The sequence below is a fragment of the Calidris pugnax genome, unplaced genomic scaffold, assembly GCF_001431845.1.
Source record: "Calidris pugnax isolate Ruff unplaced genomic scaffold, ASM143184v1 scaffold44, whole genome shotgun sequence".
NCBI classification, from domain to species: Eukaryota; Metazoa; Chordata; class Aves; order Charadriiformes; family Scolopacidae; genus Calidris; species Calidris pugnax.
In genome coordinates this window covers 45,579,223-45,597,930 of record NW_015094506.1, presented here as the reverse complement: position 1 = coordinate 45,597,930, position 18,708 = coordinate 45,579,223, and the positions used below count along the sequence as shown (strand labels likewise).

At 40.2% G+C, this 18,708-nt stretch overlaps 1 protein-coding gene across 1 annotated transcript in view; it reads right to left on the bottom strand.

Moving 5' to 3' along the window:
- RELN (reelin) overlaps nucleotides 1–18,708 on the bottom strand; it is a 295,055-nt gene that overhangs the window by 37,025 nt on the left and 239,322 nt on the right. Inside the window, exons 38-45 of the mRNA XM_014963370.1 lie at nucleotides 16,262–16,444; nucleotides 14,633–14,804; nucleotides 14,447–14,549; nucleotides 11,031–11,260; nucleotides 8,067–8,287; nucleotides 6,893–7,040; nucleotides 3,308–3,566; nucleotides 2,182–2,431 (exon numbers count right to left, since the gene is read on the bottom strand). Of these exons, the coding sequence (XP_014818856.1) occupies nucleotides 2,182–2,431; nucleotides 3,308–3,566; nucleotides 6,893–7,040; nucleotides 8,067–8,287; nucleotides 11,031–11,260; nucleotides 14,447–14,549; nucleotides 14,633–14,804; nucleotides 16,262–16,444 (1,566 nt within the window). The remainder of the gene's footprint in view (nucleotides 1–2,181; nucleotides 2,432–3,307; nucleotides 3,567–6,892; nucleotides 7,041–8,066; nucleotides 8,288–11,030; nucleotides 11,261–14,446; nucleotides 14,550–14,632; nucleotides 14,805–16,261; nucleotides 16,445–18,708) is intronic.

Below are 18,708 nucleotides of genomic sequence, written 5' to 3'. Positions count from 1 at the left end.
TAACCCCCAGTCACAAGTCTACACTGACAAAATAACCACTCAGAACTTTTCAAAGCCTTGTGTCAGAAGCACAAAGAAACCCCCTTCAGTGGCAGTGCTGGAGGATACGTTACATGTGTGTGACTCAGGAGAAGGGTGCAGGGCACCTCCACACCTGCCACCTAACGCAAGGGACCACAGGTGCAAGGACAAAGGCATCTGTCAAGTCGCCAGGATTAAGCCAAGCTGATTTCTGTAGCTGCAGTGTGCAAGGAAGTGATGTGACAGCATCATGACCAGCAACTTTTTTTTTTGGTTTTCAGGCTGAAAGATGAGATTCAGCTGGATGTAATCGTTGTATAAGGCAGAGCAACACTCAAAACTTCTGGCTCTGTCACAAGATGGTTTAGTCACACTTCCACCCCCTCCAGACAGCTCATTTCATTATCCAGCATAAACAATTTTAAATTGAGTTTGTTAGTCAGCGAGCTTGTTTTCATTCAAACACGGTCTAGCCACATTAAACTAATATATTCATTTCTCAGCGAAAGTCAGCAATTTCATTGTTTTGATGTTTATTGCTTATAAACTTTTATTATGAAAAATAAAGGTTAGTCAAACTCACTAAATCCTTCAAGTTAAACTTTTATGCAGCAATTAAAAAGGAAATAATAATAGGCACAGAACTGTAACTTGAGGTAAATGTTCCAGCTGCCAGGCATTCTGGCTGTGTAAAACATGGAAGGTGGTTGCAGTGACAGGGGTGGTAAGTCTGCAATCTTTTTTGATTACTACACACCCATTTCTTCTACCCTCGTGCAGAGAATGACCCTTAATCACCCAATCAGTTCTACTTGATGTCTAAGCACAGAACACAGTGCTATAGAAATACAAGGACAAGCGGATACAAACAAGGGTAAATGAGTTTTTAGTGTCAAATCTCCATCACCAAAATGAAATGCTTTGCTCATCATGACTGGAAGCATGATTAGGTGGTGTCCTGCCCAATTTAATACAAAGTTGAGATAATGGTATTATAGTAGACAAAGAAACAAAAAAAGGAGGAACTGTTTCTGTGCCAGCATACAGCTCAGCTGCCAAAACAGCTTTAAACTTAGCAGAGATGATCTTAGGATGCTGAAGTGGCTTTAATACCAAAAGAAAAAAAAATTGTTAAGTATGTGAGTAAAATATCGTGGTTACTTCCATTGGATTCAGAATAGCAAAATCAGATAAGCCACTTTTGGGACTTCGTGTAAAACCTTTTTCCATTTTTATGCAGAATTGTAGAGGAATAGTCAGCAACCCAGTGAATTAACAGATGCTTCATACTGCAACATACTGTATTCCTTTCCTCAGAAAAACATCTATACCCCAAAATGCTACGCTGAAAGAATATTATTTAAGATGTACAAACAAGCATTCAAGCTAGAATAGCTAAAAAGACCTATTTCTTCTACATCTTAAAATTCACATAATGAACTAATTTTTAATTTCTATGTGTGTGTATTCAGTGCATATATGTTTTTATTTATCTTTATGTGTATATATATGTATATATGTATATGCACACACATATAAAAGCACGTGCTGTGCTGAATATACACCATATGGAAAGAAAGGAAGCTAGGTAGTTAAAAATCACATCACTGTGTATATGCATGCATAGATACACTCACATGTGCATATATGTATACACACATTCACACATGCATATATACATACATATATACATGTTTATTATTTCATACAGACAACACAAATGTACGCAGCTCATGCTGGCTTAGCTTGTCAGTTGTATGCTGATATAAATGATTATAGAGGTACAAGTGAGATCTGAAAAAAACACAAAGCAAGAAACACACACTGGGAACACCCAGCTGCTTACTATATGGAACCACAGTGTTACCCCAAGGAGTGGATACCACGCACTGGTAAATGGATTTGAGTAAGACAGCTAATAGTCTTTTTCTTAAATGAATTGAACTGCAACTTAAGTGCCTGGAGGGAATAATATACTTTAGTGTATCTTAGGCTTCAGACATCTAGAATAAAAATGCTGATATTACAATTCGTAACAGAAACAGGTAGCTTTCTTCTGTTTCTCAGTTCTCGTTACAATGGATAATGGAACCAGAAACATGTGAACTTTCCTGTACAGGAGAGGAAGAGGAAGGGCAGGATTTACCAAGAAGTCATTACCATAACAGGAGTCCGTGACCGAGCAGGATGCTGCAAAATCTATTTGCAAGAAAGAGTCTTCATTGACAACAATGTCAGTGGTGACAACGTAGCGGGTGCTGGCTTTCTCAATGAACACTAGAGCATCCCCAGTAGAGCCACAGACTGGCATCTTTGTTCCACCAGGATGGAGCAGCCACTTTCTACTATCCAGTGTGGTGAAATCATCCTCTAATACTGTATTGCCAGAGATGTTTCCTCCAATAAGAATCTGAAACATTAGGAAAAGAATTGTTATTGAAAAGAAAAAGCCTAGAAGTCTTCACAACCATACACACGACATAGCTTCATGGAGGAAGAGATTTACCATCTATGCATATATGTTCTGCTGGTTCAAAATGGACAAATTTACTTTGTAAAGAGTTTAGGTTATGAGGAAGGGGAATATCTTTATTCATTTTTAAATGGAGGGATAGGAAGTAAAATTTTGTAACCACATCATTAGACATGGCTGGGAGTTTGGTTTCTGGGATTTTCCTAAAGACCTGGACTAACTGCTTTAAAAAAACATTTATAAATATTTAAGCCAATTGATCTTGGACAGCCCAATATGACTACTTAGAGTGCAATCACTTCAGTTCAATTTCTTGAGATTTATACCAAGTCATACAAAGCAATATAATAATTTTTATAGAAGCAAATCCCAAATATTAAACAAAAGTGTTTATTTTTCAAAATTAGAAGACGGATATAGCTTGCCATTTTTCTATAGTTTTTCCTATCACGTTCTACCAAGCCAATTACATATTTGGATAGATTTTAAAGGAAGGTTTTTGAAGTTTGAGCTCAGATTTGCATGTTGCATGGTAAGGCCTTCTGCAATATGAATCTGTGGTTCTATCCATATAGAAAAGACTCTCCTAGCTCCAAAATGGGTGTTCATTATCCCACGTGGAAACAGTGCATTAAAACCACAAGATTAGCAAACAGTAATTGTGCTCTATTATTTTGCTAGATTATTTTAATTCTGGAATATCTTTATACAAAGCATGCTTGACCAAGTGAAATGATATAGGCCAACAAAAGGGAAACATTAAGACTGAAACCAGTTCAAAGTTGTATTAAAAAAAACCAGAGGATCCCTTACCTGGTCGATTACCCAGGGACTGTAGAAATGCCCGTTCTCGGATGGTTGCCACCAACGAAGCCGAGTGGAGCTGGAACGGGCCTTCAAGGGAATTTCCAGGGCAATGTATCGTCCCACGTTGCTGGAGTTACTGAAGAGGAACTCCTGGAGAAGACTCCACGTAAGGCCCCCGTTGAGCGAATACTGCAGCAGCACAGGCTGGCTCCTGGGGTCTGGCACCCCCTTGCCGCATCCCAGTCTCATGAAGAACTGCACAAATCTAACAGGGGGAGCAATTACTGGAAAGATTTCTTCTCTGCAATATCCTAGATAACACAGTAGGGAGACTTGGAGTTTGACTATTGACTACCCCAGTGATTTTCTGCTCTAAGAGTCTGCTTTAGGAGATCTTATGATTTCCTTTTCAAAGCCTCCGGAATATAAGTAGACAGACAGGTGGGATGACAAAATTTCATTTTGCCTATGTAGTATTTTGCCAGGTAGAAAGGGCTGAACAAAGATGGTAATTTATGTTTTGAGCTTTTGTCTGCACAGCAGATGGTGTTGCAAATATCAGAAACATAATCCCGGGTGACATTTTTATCCCTGTGACCCACGAGTACAGATTTTAGTGGCAGAAAAGTAACGGTGCCCTAAGTAGATCATAATTTGCTATGAATTTGCTGAAATGCTTAAATTCAACATAAGCATCCCCATTTTCCATTGGCATGAACTAGAGAAAATCTGGACAGGAGAACAATGCACATTTCACTTTCAGGGATCATTTTGTCCATTTAGTCAGCCTGGGAAATTTGTCTAAATCACACCGCTTAAACGCGCCGGCTCCCCCGAAGCCAGCCCCAGCCACCCAGGGACACCAGCGCTTTCATCCCCTATTTAATTGGCTTCTCCAAAGCAGCACAATAGACTTGTATCAAACTGTGAAATTCTTCCCGTTAGCCGATGCTCATAAATAGCTCTGCTGTGCACTCGGAGCAGAGGGAACTGCTGCTGTAATGATATTTACCTATCGGACTCGCAGGGACATTACAAGTATTAATTCATGTTTGCAGAGCTTTTGTACAGCTTTAGAGTGTCCTATCTGTTCTAATTATTATTGCGTTAGTGCTGCCCGGCTCACTGTTAAATGAAACGGCCCAAAAAGAAGTTTTGCATCAAAAGTCTTGCTCTGGCTTGATCTGCAGGTAGATCCACTGGGAGTGGAGGCTGCAGAGGTGCTGAGCAGACAAAGCTTCAATAAAACACCAAACCTGCAAGTCAATTAATTCTAGTCCTTGCTGCGACTCATGGTTTCTCTTGCTACTATATATAACTTCTTTTGCTATAGATTATATCCACCTCTGTGTCCCAGACATAACATATTGCTTGTGCTGTGAAGGAGCACTGGGGACCCTCATGGATCAACATATCAAATGTAATGGATTGGATTCACTACTGGCAAGTCTTCATGCCTCCTCAGATTTACTCCAGCATTTGCCACATAATTCAAAAGAAATAAACCCCGGTGACCTTGGCTCTGTTGAATCTGCTCTCTGTGGATTGCTATTCTTTTATCTGGATTTTTAGTACTATAGTAATAACCCACTCAAATATAGGTAAAGTAATGTCTAGCAGATTAAAAAGTCAGTAATTTCAAGTATCTCTCTTCTCACCCCACACACATCTTTGCAAAGGTTCTGCCTGTCTTGAAATGGAAAAGCAAAGATTTTTTGTCGATGCAGTATCACTAAAATGTGTGGATATTCTTCTAGTAATTCAAAATTGAAAGGGACTTCATCAGGTGCGATACCTAAAATATGCTGTGCCTATTGATACTTCATGCTGTGCACTTTCAGCTATTGGTGTCACCGTGATGGGGATAAACTGTCCCCTGTGTTAAATTCCTTAAAATACAGATGTGATGGGAGTGGATAGTGGATTGCAGACGCCGCTCGCAGTCCCCAGGTGCGGAGCATGTCTTGCGGCACCGAAGCCACTGCTCGGCTCTGTGCTTCAGGGGGGCTCCTCGGAAGAAAAGGGGAGGTTTGAATGTGACTGCTGAGTCTAGTACCCTTTAAAAGATCTCTAACAAATGCTGGTTTTCGTCATTCCTGGTATAAATAGAAAACTCTCCCCAAATCTATTGTGCTTTGCAGGTGGCCGATAGGCTCAGCCTGGAAAATAAGAAAATCCCCCTGCAATTACTTTAGATTGTTAAAGAGCAGCCCCCAGCAACGCCGCTGCAGTCTGCTTTGCTGTTCAGAAGAGAGCATACAGTTATTTGTTAATAACTGTTATTCTTCATCAGCATATACAAGAAATTAAATGTACTGCTTTGTTTTCCTTTTAGTAAGACAGAAGTCATTTATCTCCATATAACACCTTGAGGTCAATATATGCAAATCCAGCTACAGACTGTCATGGAGAAGAGATAAATGATGGTTCTTTGAACACGAGCAATAAGGAAAACATGTCATTTAGTCTAACGGAGAAGCTCACAAGATCTCTTGTATCTTTTGTTAAACAATATTTAAATTTCAGAACAGTCTAGGGAGTCAGAGTAGTGCAGAAAATTATGTTTGTGTTTACCAAGTTCTGAAAAGTTTGTTGTGAGGAATCTTACAAATTCAGTACAGGAATCTTTAAGGGTTAATCTCACCAAGGGTTAGCTAATTGCTGATCTAAAAAATATAATGGTTAGAAATTAGGCATCTTTATTGACCATGAGCCTCTACAATTAAACCATTATTTAAAGCTTTGATGCTAATGAAGACAAGTCAAAAAGAGACAAAGTGCCTATTAAAGTGTTTCCCACAGAACATTAGAGAGGAGTAGGATGTTTACAAGAGATCAGTGGAGAAGTCTCGGAGAAAATGCCATGTCTCCAAAGTAATAATGTAAGGATATAAGCTAATATACTGAATAAATTAGAAAACAATGCCTGTTTGTTAGCATGCACACAATTAGGATGTGGTTTAACTTATATTGTATAATTTTTTTTAGTGTGGCTTGCTTAGCATGTCTCACTCATCAGATATTTCCTCTGCAGGCCATATGATGCAACAAAATCTCTAAATGCACTAAAAATATTTGTTTTTCTATTGCTGTGCTCAGTGTAGCTGGTGACAGCTTGCTGGGAATTTCTCAGTGAATTATTGGAAACAAATGTGCACAATAAGAAGAAAGTAAGCTTCAAAAATGAGAGAATGATGAGATGATGAGTGTAAGAATTACACTGGCAGCAGATATTCCTGTTTCAGCAATAGTTCATAATACAACCAACAATAAGACAAGCAGAGTGTGTGGTGTGCAATTAATTTCTCATATTAGGCATTTAAGAAGTAAAAACTTTCATAAACTACTGAAGGTGTGGTATCAATCCTGGAGTTCTTATTCGAGGAAAAAAAGAAACATTTAAATGGTTAATCCCATTGAAATTCAAGCTACATTTAATATAAAATTATAACAGTGGTTAAAATGGAATATTTGCTGTGTAAAAACCAGAGTATATCAGCTTGCCCTCACCACAGAAGTATGACATATATATTATGCTTCACTATATTATTTCTTCAGTGAAATCCTGAAAGAACTTTGAAATTGTGTTACCTGGCTTGTGACAAATCTAGGTCTCGAGTCATCAGCATACGTAAGCCTTCTTCATTAAAGAAAAGGTTGTTTCCTCCAGACATGATACCGCATTTCCTTGATGGCTTTCCACCACTCACAAGCAGGAATCTATCTGACTCCAGCTGACCTGAATACACAGTAAATACATATTTATGATTTACTCCGAAGTGCTCCTACTGCAGGAGTACTATTTCCAGAGGAAGAGAGCTAAATCAAACATCTCATGCAGAGTGAAGAAATATTCAATGTTTTCGATGCAATGTTTTCTAGAAAACTGCCACAACTCAAAACAAAATAAACAAAATAAACCCAAAAGTATGAAGTTGGGGATCTTAGTCTCCAGCTATTCACAGGGTTTTATGCTCTTCATAATTTCTTTTATAGATAACATAAAGTACCCAGGTCTATAAAGAAACTTTGAGTACCATGTAGTAGCATGCAAGCAAGGGTTGGCAAAATTGAAAATGAACAGCAGCACCTGTGAAGGGATGGATTTGGTTCACGGGTCCTGCTTTATTCAAAATGTGCTCTTCTTGCCATGCTTGCTAACCGGGGAAGTCTCTTGGTGGTTTTGGAGTTGTGTGCATGAATGCTGTACCTCTCCAGGCCCACATGAAGCTTTGAGCTCCCTGCTGGCATTGCTTCCTTGGGGTCTGCAGTGTCTGCTGAGTGGTGGCCCTCACTGCTGAGACACACGGTCTGCTCTGAAACCGTGGGTGCTGTATTAAGGCCATTTAGATTTCCCGTGCAGTGAGAAACGATACAACCTTAAACCCTCTGTTTTTTGACTCACTTGCAAGTGTTCTGTTTGTGCTAAAGTCAACCTACCATCAAACCCTCATTCTCTTCTAAAATTATTTTCTACATGCAGTTTCAAGAAATTCTATTTTAGTGACGATTCTGTATTCCAGCATTAACAACTTCACAAAGAGTCCAACACTCCAAACCAGACAACTGATAGCCACCAGACATTTGCAAACCACGCTTGAGGGTGACATCTAAGCTACTTGGTTCATGGAAATAGTCCCACTTCATAAATTAAATTCAGAGGCACAGACAGGTGAGGAAGACTTTGCTGTTTTCATCCCTCAGGCCCTGGGTTCCACTAAGACAGACAGGCAGAATTCAGATCAAAAAAAAAGAGAAGAGATACCTTCAAAATCATCCTTCAGGAAGTCTGAGTTCTTGGTACTGATTTTGCAGGTTGGCCCAGAGTACCCGGGGTCACAGATGCACTTTGTGCCGTTGATGCAGCTGCCGTGGCCGTTGCACATCTCCTCGCACTGAGGGCCGATGTACACGTTGTCAATGGCCCACGTCACTGGCTGGGATCCAGCAGGGTAAAATCCTTGGTACCACCTGAACCTTGCCAACCTGAAAAAGGCATGAAGTGTACTTACTTTAAATAACAGTTCTGCCTTTTTCGCATTCCATACATACCATACTATGCATATATATAGTATTCTTTCTGTTGGAGCTGGCTTGATAAATAGCTTAATTTTAGAAACTGACTGCTATATCTAATTCCTTCAGTACCTCATGCATCTTTATGTTGACATTCAACCCAAGTGCTGACAGAAATAAAAATAACATTATTCATTAGTCATAATACCACAACTGAATGACGGACTTGAAAATGGGATTTAAAATCCAACCACTCAGAGCTCTGCGTAGTTCATGGGGAGGGTGAGTGGCCATGGTCCTGATGAATTTCCTTCCACTTCAGCTTGCAGTGTGTGGGTCAGAGGGGGCCACTTTCACCCTCTCCTGGAGAGTGAAGTCCTACCTCATACTGCCACCCTGCCCACAGGGAGAGCTCCTGTGGGGCTGGGGTGGTAGGATCTCACCCTCAGTTACATGGAAAAAAACATGATCTGCCACGTCACTAGTTATTCGCTTTGCTTTCAGGAGGCTTAATCTTAAACCAGACTGATATTGCAAGTTGTTCATTTAAACTATATTCTCCTTTGGGTGCTGTCCTGTCATTTTTAATTCGCCTCTTAAGTGCTACTCGCATCAACACTGCATGTGAAGAGGAACCAACAGGGAAAGGAGGGAAAACAAGTTGAGATGGGGAAAAACACTTGAGAGACTGATTTTATTCCCAACTGAGAAAATGTTTTAAAGGAGGAAGGAAACTAGAAGAGTGAGAAGGGAAAAGCACTTAATTGCCTTGCATGTTTAATGTGTCTTGTTAGAGATCTTTAATGCAGCAGGTGAATCAATAGCACAGGAAGCTGACAAGATTCTTTGTCTTGATTTGCTAAAAAAGAATTTTTATGAGGCGATTCAGGCAATGAAGGGTAGCTGATAGTGGGGACACTACTAGGAGTTTTAAGGTACCCGAGAACCAGAGTCCTGCTGGAAGTCAAACCCACTGATTTTAGCCTGCCTTGAGGTGAAGCTCAAAAGTGGAGGCTGGAGGTGTTGCAAGCACCTCTTCAGAGGAGATCTCCACCCCGTGGGTGGGATTCGTTCCATCCCTGAGGCACAGTCAGCTCCTTCTCTCAGGTGGGGGTGAAGCCTGACTCATGTCTGAAGCAGAGAGTGAAATTCGGGTCTTGCTGAAGTTGGTAAGGGTTTACTCACTGACTCAACAGGCCCTGGGCTGGAATAGTAATTCTTAGTCACAGCTGTGTGCTGGGAACACATATGAATTTCCAAAATAACATATGTAGTGGAAATAACTGAAAATGTCTTCATTTAAATATAATCACTTCACACTTTGGGGGATGAAAAGGCTGGGGGTTTTTAGTGTTACACAAGGAATCAGGTTTGGAGGTTTTTTTCTTGTAATTCCAGTGGATTCTGGTGGAGAAAATACACCTTCAGCCCTCTGGACCAAGAATTCCATGGCACTGAATGCTCCATGGAAGCTGCTCTGTGCTACTGGGTTCTAGCCTGATGTCTTGGGGAAGGAATAGGAGGGAAGGCAGGCAAATGGGACAGACACTCAGGACCAGAGGACAAAATCAAAATAGCTGGAATGTTTAAATGAGTTAGGAGTCTGCATAGTCAAAATTTTCATTTGGAGGGTTGCATTAGTAGTTGGATAAAGGGTCAAATAATTCTTTTGGGCAAAAACGGAATTACAAATGAGCTGTTGCCAGAGATGTTACCTATTCCATGCTTGAAATGTTAACTGTCATAAACCAGAAAATTCAAGTTTAAAATTTAAACATTTTCTTAAATTATTAAACATCCAGGCTTTCCATATTTGGTTCACATCTCTTATATAGGTCTTTTCATAGTTTCAGAGGCACATATGGGGCCACTTATTTAGTGGAGGGCGCATTGCACGCAGTAGTTTCAGAAATACTTAGCCTCAGAGCTGCATAGCTCATAAAGTCTCGCGGTTGCATAGCTCATTTTCATTCATATGGCTACAGTTTAATCCTTAATGATGTGATCTTTTACACAAACTGAGTTGATGCTAGAAGGCAGTTTTCTCTGAAAAAGTAACCAATACTGTTTTGTGCTTTGTAAAGTTACTTATTGTTATGCCTGCTAGCACGTATTTTTCTGTGCTATGTGTCTGTCGTCATCCAACCTGGCTTGTCTCTCCACCTTTAAGTTCCTGAGTGACTGCAGCAGATTATTTCTTAGAATCAGATAACTTTGCAGCGATAGGAGACCTCGAGTATTTATGTAAGTCCATTTCCTTACACTGAAGTAGAATCAAGTTTACACTAGCTCACGCTTTAACGCTTTTTCTAATGAACCTCAAATTTCACGCAAAAATATCCGTGATGAATTCAAATGGCTGATGCACTGCAGTAAAGAGCAATGAAGGAGCTTTAAAGATAATCAGGTTTGCGCTGATTTTACCGTGCAACGTGCCTCCAATGTCACCAATTAGATACATGAATAAATAGGAAATTATCTGTGATTATTGTACATTACTCATTGGCATATTGTATATTACATTGGCATTACGGAGAACACATCTTTGGGAATCACCTGAACGCTCATTGCCATTCAGTATAAAAAGTGCAGAAAAACTGGTCAACTGGTCTGCTCTAGTGCTGCAGTTCTTATGGACCACTCTTGTGCTAGGAGAACAGAAACAAAAATGACCCACCAAGCAGCCAGGCAGGGACAGGAGCTGGACACTTACCCACAGAGGTGCAGTTTTCCGAAGTGAATGACCTCCCTTCTCCAGCCCTGGGTGGTGCCCGCGTAGTACGTGCTGCTGGGGTGGTGCTCGGTGGAGCAGAGGGAGCTGAGGCGGCTGCTGCTGCTGTAGCACAGGGGGAGCAGCAGGTGCCAGGTCGCCCCCAGGTCCCGTGAGAACTCCAGCTTCACCGGGTCGGCGGAGGAGCTGTCGGTGGTGCAGCCGATATTGATCTGAGAGCAAGACATGAAATGCAGAAGGTGACATAGGGCAGGCTGTGGGACACCTAATCACTCTTCATCTTAGTGAGCCTCCCCCGTTTGGTGCATAACCCCAGGAAAATGGGGATTTGGGAACTCATTTAACAACTGGGATGATGTAACTGGGATGATGCACTCAGGTCATGCACATGAACTTAAACTCTTGCACCTTGTCCTCCCTCTCCATGGACATATTGCACTCTGGCTTATCGTATAAAGACTGTAATATGAAATCCCCAACTACTTCTACTAAGAGAAAACCATAAAGTTAATTAGACAAAATTCCAAGGGAGAGCTGCTAATATTGCTGTAGCAAAAACATCAGTTCTTGCAGTCCTCTGGCAGGTACTGAAGTAATCACAGCAACAAAAACCTGTGCATTGTTAAAACAAGAAATATTAAAACAAAAAAAAATATGCAAACATAACACTTTTGGGGTTTTTTTGTTTGGTCTTTTTTTTTTTGTCCTCTTCTATGTTACACTTACAAAAAAAGAAAAAGCTTATGCCACAGGACCCACACCCTTCAGGGTGTGTGCTGTATCACTTCAATGTATTATTCAGCTTTCACACCCCCTCCCTTTTGCTCACGCATAGCCACAAAGCCCTAGGAGACAGCATTTAAAGAGTATCATAGATGGATTGGGCTTAAATTCTATGTCACACCAAAACACAGTTTGACAATGTCAGATTTCTCAGGGTGTTGTTACAAGATTCCTGATATAGAGAACAGCAGAAAAGGCGGAAAACCTACATGAGGAACAGTTCTGCTACTGAAAAAACAAAAAATGTTTTGCAAAGAATCCGAGATCTCCTAAGACATATTTTCTGCATGCCCCCAATGCAAATTAGTCTGCTTTTCTTTCACACTGATAATAAGACATTCTTTTAGTTTCAAATTGCTTATATAAAAAAAGAATTAGTTCCTTTACAGGACATCACATAGAATAAGATGTACTATACTTATCATGTAATAAATGAAAACCCATTGCTGATAAAATACAAAGTTAGTAATAAAACTATGAAATATTTTTGGTTTTTTACATACTTTTGTAGAGGAAAATAGGTGTACTAGTGGATGAAAAACTAAATATGAGCCAACAATGTGTGCTTGCAGCCCAGAAGGCCAATCATATCCTGGGCTACATGACAAGAAGCATGGCCAGCAGGTTGCAGGAGGTCATTCTGCCCCTCTGCTCCACTCTGGTGAGACCCCACCTGGAGTACTGTGTGCAGCTCTGGGAAGACCTCATTGTGGACTTGGTAGTTAAAACGGGCTTATAAGAATGACTGCAACAAACTTTTTAGCAGGGCCTGTTGCAATAGGACAAAGGGTAAGGGCTTTAAACTAGAAGAGGGTAGATTTAGAGTAGGTATAAGGAAGACATTTTTTACAATAAGGGTGGTGAGACACTTGCCTGGGTTGCCCAGGGAGGTCACAGATGCCCCATCCCTGGAAACATTCAAGGTCAGGTTGGACAGGGCTCTGAGTGACCTGATGTAGTTGAAGATGTCCCTGATCATTGCAGGGGGGTTGGACCAGACGACCTCTAAAGGTTCCTTCCAGCCCAAACAATTCTATGATTCTACAAATGTTGAAAATGTATTCTACATCAAATTTCATTCATCATTCTTCAGCGCACATGAGCCTTTCTAACATACTGCTCTGCAATGAAAACCTATTTCTTTCTAAAACCCAGTAATACTTAGAACTGTGCATGAATGCTGGAAATGTATTCTACATTGAATTTCCTCCGTCACTCTTCAGCGCACATGAGTCTCATCAACCTACATTTGACTAGAAGGGTTGTCTACTCATCTGGAAGCTTGGAGAGATGCTTGACCCAATATAGGTTTTGACTCTTGAGACACACAGAGAAACTCTACTGCATTATGCATAACTTCTTCATTTATACTAATGTCCTCAAAAACGTGAGCTGAAAACAGTGTTCTTACCACATATGGAAGTACGCATGTAGATTTTATGAGGTTAATGCTCTGAAGACTTATAAATATGTTAAAGTGACCTCAAGCATTTTTGTTCTACAGGCTGTAATCTATATTTTAAAACAGAAAATGGTTTGCATTCAATAATTTATGAATTAGTTGCATGACAAACTGAAGTGTGCATGAGTACACAGCTAAACCTAGTTTTCTTGGAAAACCCTCACTATCATTTTACTAACAGTTTATAAATTGGTATCATTTGCTGTTTAATACTACAGCATGCTACATCTTTGTTAAAAGCAGCCTGGTAATTGTGGCATGGCAATTTACATGAAAGATTCTTTTACAATTTCTTAATGACAATATAATGACCCCTCTAAACTAATACATACTAGGCTAAATGGTTACTCCCATCAGTAGCTGCCCTAGCCGATGCACAGTTTAGATTTCAGGATAAACCAGAAACACACTTTAGTTTAGACTATGTATTGTTGTCGGGGTGCCTGTTTCCACTGACTATATGACAAGCACAAAAAATATGCTCCTTATTAATGAGCTTTAGATAACAGCCCAAGATGGGAGGAATTCAGGCCATCATGGGCATAAAACAGCTTCCACCAGAGCCTCTATGAAAGTATGGGCAGAAGCAAAAGGCAAGTATAGTCTTGGCTCTCTGAGAAAGGACACCCAGGGCAGCTTAGCCATCAGGTAGGAAAAATTAATTTCTATTGTTATAGATGAAGTTGTAGCTCTCCACTGGGTTAGCTCGTTGCAGCAGCTAAGTTGTAGCTCTCCACTGGGTTAGCTCGTGGCAATGCTGCCCACTGCTCCACCTGCCCACTTACTCTGAGCAGGCTGTGAAGTGGCAGTTTGGATACTCATATTTTGCTCGTCATCTTGTCTGCCAGTGGTGACCCTCCAGTTTGTAGGACACAGACTCTAATGCTACCAGTGCAAGTATATAGGCATGGACAAAGTAGTAATTTAGGCAAGAAAGCAGAAGACTTTGAGGCAGAAATTTCCCTTATCTATGTATCAAAAGCTTCATGATACACGCACAGGATGGAAAGTAATATCAAAGCAATCATAAGGAAAATTGGACAGGCGTCTCTAGTTGGTGATCAGAACAGCTGGACAAATAGCCCAAAGAGCAGAACCTGAAAGAACAGAGCTCTCTAAGCAAAAGGCAAAATAACTTTCTGAGGACAAGTACCTCAAATTGGATTATAGTGTTTTCATTTACACTCAGGTCCCTTGTTGTAATAGAGTGTTCGCCAACTTCATTTGAAACAAATACCATAGCTGAATCTTCTTCCCTGTAACAAAAGGAAAGGGTACTTTAGACTGCCACTTCATTACACAGTCACTTCTTTCTAATTTGTTGCTGAGAGATGCTTACGGAGCTCCTTTAGATGAATATGGGCAATAAAGTCCAATGTTTCCACCAGGATAGAAAAACCAGTTGTCCTCTTTGGGGCCAAAGTCAAATGTATCCAAAAGGATCACGGGATTCTTTAGGTTATTGCCATCAATAATGAAATCATCAATAATCCAGATTTCTTCTTTTTTGCCTACAAAGAAGAGAGGAACATTCCTATTAAGACCTAATACTGCTATTATTACAGAGCAGAACAGTAGCCAGTATTTATGGATTACATTAAGAAAAGCGTGCTTAAAGCGTGGGTTCACTATTTTCATTTTCCATGAAAATGGAAATGGAAGGTGGAAAATTTTCATTTGCTGTGAAAACAGTCTCCATACTGCTCAGCAGCCTGACCCTATAGAATTAATTTTTATTTCTCTAAAATTTATAGAAGTCACAGAAAACTGGAGTGAAAAGGCTGTTTTGAACAAGTATCTTCTCTTTAAATCACATTTACTTTGGAAGTCCAGCATCAATGACTTCTTCAGTTAAGAATCATCTAAATGAGCAGTTTCTGTAGAGCCCAAGCAGCCCGAAAGGATGATTTCATTCTGCACCTTTTTCCTTGCACTCAGCAGCTTGCGTTTGCCCAGCAAGAGCTTTTTGAGGTAGAAGGAAACTCTGAGTGAGCTCTCCAATGGATTTGAATTCAAATGTGTCTCAAAACTGGTGCTTTCAAACTGGAGAGGAGGGATTAGATTGCCAGATCTTTTGAGTAATTGTTTTTTTAATCTGTCTAAATGCCTTTGTGCTCACAGAAAAGTAAAAAGGCTTCTTTGAAATGAAATTCCTACTTCAGGATAATGCCTGCAAGAAAAGTTTAGTTACACATTCTAGGCAAGACCCATCAGAAGAATGAACTAGAACTGGATGCGTAGGACCAGATTTGAATTTGCTTTTTTATTAGAGGTGTACTAGGCATTTGCCTGTGTGGAATAAATCTTTGCTGTATCACTGTGTCTAAACGATTGCTGGAATTCTTTAGAGCCCTTAATGTCAGCTCCTGCTAAGAGGTGTGCTCAGAGCAACTGAGAGCAGAGGAGAGCTTTCTTCAGCTGGCACATCTCCTGTAATCAGGAGGAATGAGGTGCATTCCTCTTGTGGTTTTCTACAGTCCTTTACAGTTTAATCAAAAGATTAACTGCTCAATACATACTCTCGCTAAATGAGTTTTTAATGCCTAGTTAATTCTGAGCAAGGTAGGCCTAGTTGCCATTTACACTTGGGACTTTTTTGAATAATTGGAGCACTGTAATGGGGCCTCAGTGTAAACTAGAATCAGGTCCATTAAAAATAACGAGGAGAACCTGAGTGAAGTTAAGTTTATCAGTGTTTCTTGATCTCCCAGTCACTCCAGGACCAAAGCTGATGGTCTTCTGCACACAGTCAAGGGGTATTAGGTTAGGATCCTTTCACTTTAAAGCAATACAGCAGCTTTATGAGAACAGTAAACATAATCCTGTGATAATTGTAATTGAAGAACTTGAAATATAGGGAGACAAGATTTATGAGTCTCTATTCTTGTTGAGTTCAAAAATCTAGCCTTTTACGAATGTTGAGCTGGGCAAGGGTGGACCTAGAGTCCTGTGGGTGTCTCTTCCTTACCATTGTTGTAAGGTTGCCAGAGCCTGAACCGCGTCGCGTTGCTTTGAGCTGCATAGGGCAGAGGAACGTTAATAAAGAGGACATCCGTAGTCTGTGTGAAGTAAAACTCATCTATCAGGTGCCAAGTGATGCCACCGTTGACAGAATATTGCAGCAGGATGGAATGAGACCTCTCGGGGGTGCCTGGAGCAGAGAAGACATGCATTTACGTTCATTATAATCTGGTTTTAAAAAGCACTAGCTCAAAAACACTTCTTAAGTGTAAATACAATGAGGTTACTTTGACATCTATTACAGAGTATGGGCTTGCTTTGACAACAACTTCAGCTGTTGAGAGGTTATAAGTGTATTGCACATATACATCTTCCAGTGCTTTCCCTTGCTTGCCTGTCTGCAAAATGCTAATGAATTAGGGGATAAATTTACATTGCTGTTCATTATATGTACGGTCACAGTTAATTTACTTAGATGAGAAGCTATCTCAGTGTTACAATTTTTTAGATTAGAACAAACCAGCTCCTTCTACCACAGACATTTTTCAGTAGTTCAGTATTTATTTGCTTGTTGTTCCCAGGTACCAGACATTATCATCATCACCTGTAGCACCCACAGATAGACACAGCCCTTATCCTCACAAATTTATAGTCCACAGCTTTGACTGCAGACACTGACATGAGCGTATTCATGCCCAGAAATCATATAATTGGTGTAAAGTGCTGAGGATTTTTATTAGCATGTTCTAACAACAACAAAGCAATATTCTGTGGGACTGAAAATCAGTGGTGGAACTGAAAGTAAAATTTACATTTTATGACTACCAGTTCCTCCCTTTTTTACTTAAAGAGTTGTTTACATTCTCCATTCTCTTCATAGTGTGGCACAGTGGTGGGCACGTCCCCAAAAAACCAGTCCGAGTGCAGGAACTAGCAGCAGAAAAGGACCAAGGGACAGTTTCTTCATCCCTGCCCCACTGGGTGTTACTATACAAGTCTTTTACATGTTCTGTCCTTAAATTAACCAAATTTGCTGAAGGCCAAGTGCCTCATGTGCATGTTCCTGCTCCACTCTGCTCCAGTCTCTTTTGAACAACCACATGTGGAACAGAGCAGGTAGGAGACATTTGCAGTCAGGAGCTGATTTCAGTTTGTCTGTGGCAATTAACAGTAAACAACACAGTGGTCTTAATGCTTACAGCTGAGATGTGCCCAGCTATATTCATTTTCACTCAACATTAGGGAACTTGTTGGGACTAAGTCCTGCATCCAGGCCTAGGGCAAGCAAGCCATATAAATTTAATGAGAAAAGATTTCTCCTGGAGTTTCACAGCTTTGCCTCTTGTGGGTCAAGAATCAAAATCCGGCCTTGAGCCTTTGGCTATTCCTGCCTTTCAGAAAGACATTTTTACTCATCATATTTTTTAATATTTTGGCAAGGATCATATGTAGAAATATTTCCAAGGAATAGTTTTGTAAACGAAGTCTTCACAAAGATTTTGCTTTTAAACATGAAGTATTAAGCATTTCATTATTTGGGGGCATGTTATGTTTTTGCCTGCTATTGTTTTCTCACTTTTCCATAAAGCACTTAAACGATAGTAATAAAAAGCCAAATATATATGATTAAATGCCTATTAAAGAGAGTTGAACATAATTCAGAAAGAGCTACATTTTTTACTTGCCTATATAGAGATTTGGTTAAGATATTAATTTAGGAAGAAATAGGTGGTTCAAAATTATTTTCATGCTGTCCTGTGGCAAATGGCGAGTCAGTTAAGGTCCAGTCCCAGAGTGCTGAGCTTTCTGCAGAAGCTATGAACATCTTCCACCAAAGGGAGAGAGGTTTTTGCATGTTCAGAGTTCGGCTTCGAAGCGCCGGTTCCACAAACAATACTGGGAAAAACTTCTGAGACTTCACAGGAGTGACTCAAACGCTCAGCCAGGTTAGGGGTTCTCCACTGCATCCCTCCTGACAGCAATAACATTATTTTGCAAGGCCAGAGATGGCAGGGGCTTGGAGCAGGGTAAGACCGTATCATTGGCTTGAACGTGCTTGTACTAGAGACACTGTGTCAAGCTCGTAACACCAACTTGGCTTGCAAAGTCTGACTATTCTTTATGCACAATTAAATAGAATTACGGGGTTTTAGTCCTATGATATCTACTGGGAAGCCAAATGGTAAAAGCTTTTAATACAGTGGACTGAAACTTGGAAATGAAATACTCTGCAGTTCCTTAACTGTCCCTTAAGTAATCTACTATATGCACCATTTTAGGACTTTAAAAACCGACAAATTCATATTTCCCCAACATACTGCAAAATCTCTAAAAATCTTGAGCTATTTTGTTTCTTTTCTGCTGAAAAACTGTACTAGCTGTGCTATTTTTGATACCAACACAGATTACTCTTTTACTGCATAGTCAGCCTTGTCTGCTGGTAGCAAGGTAGTG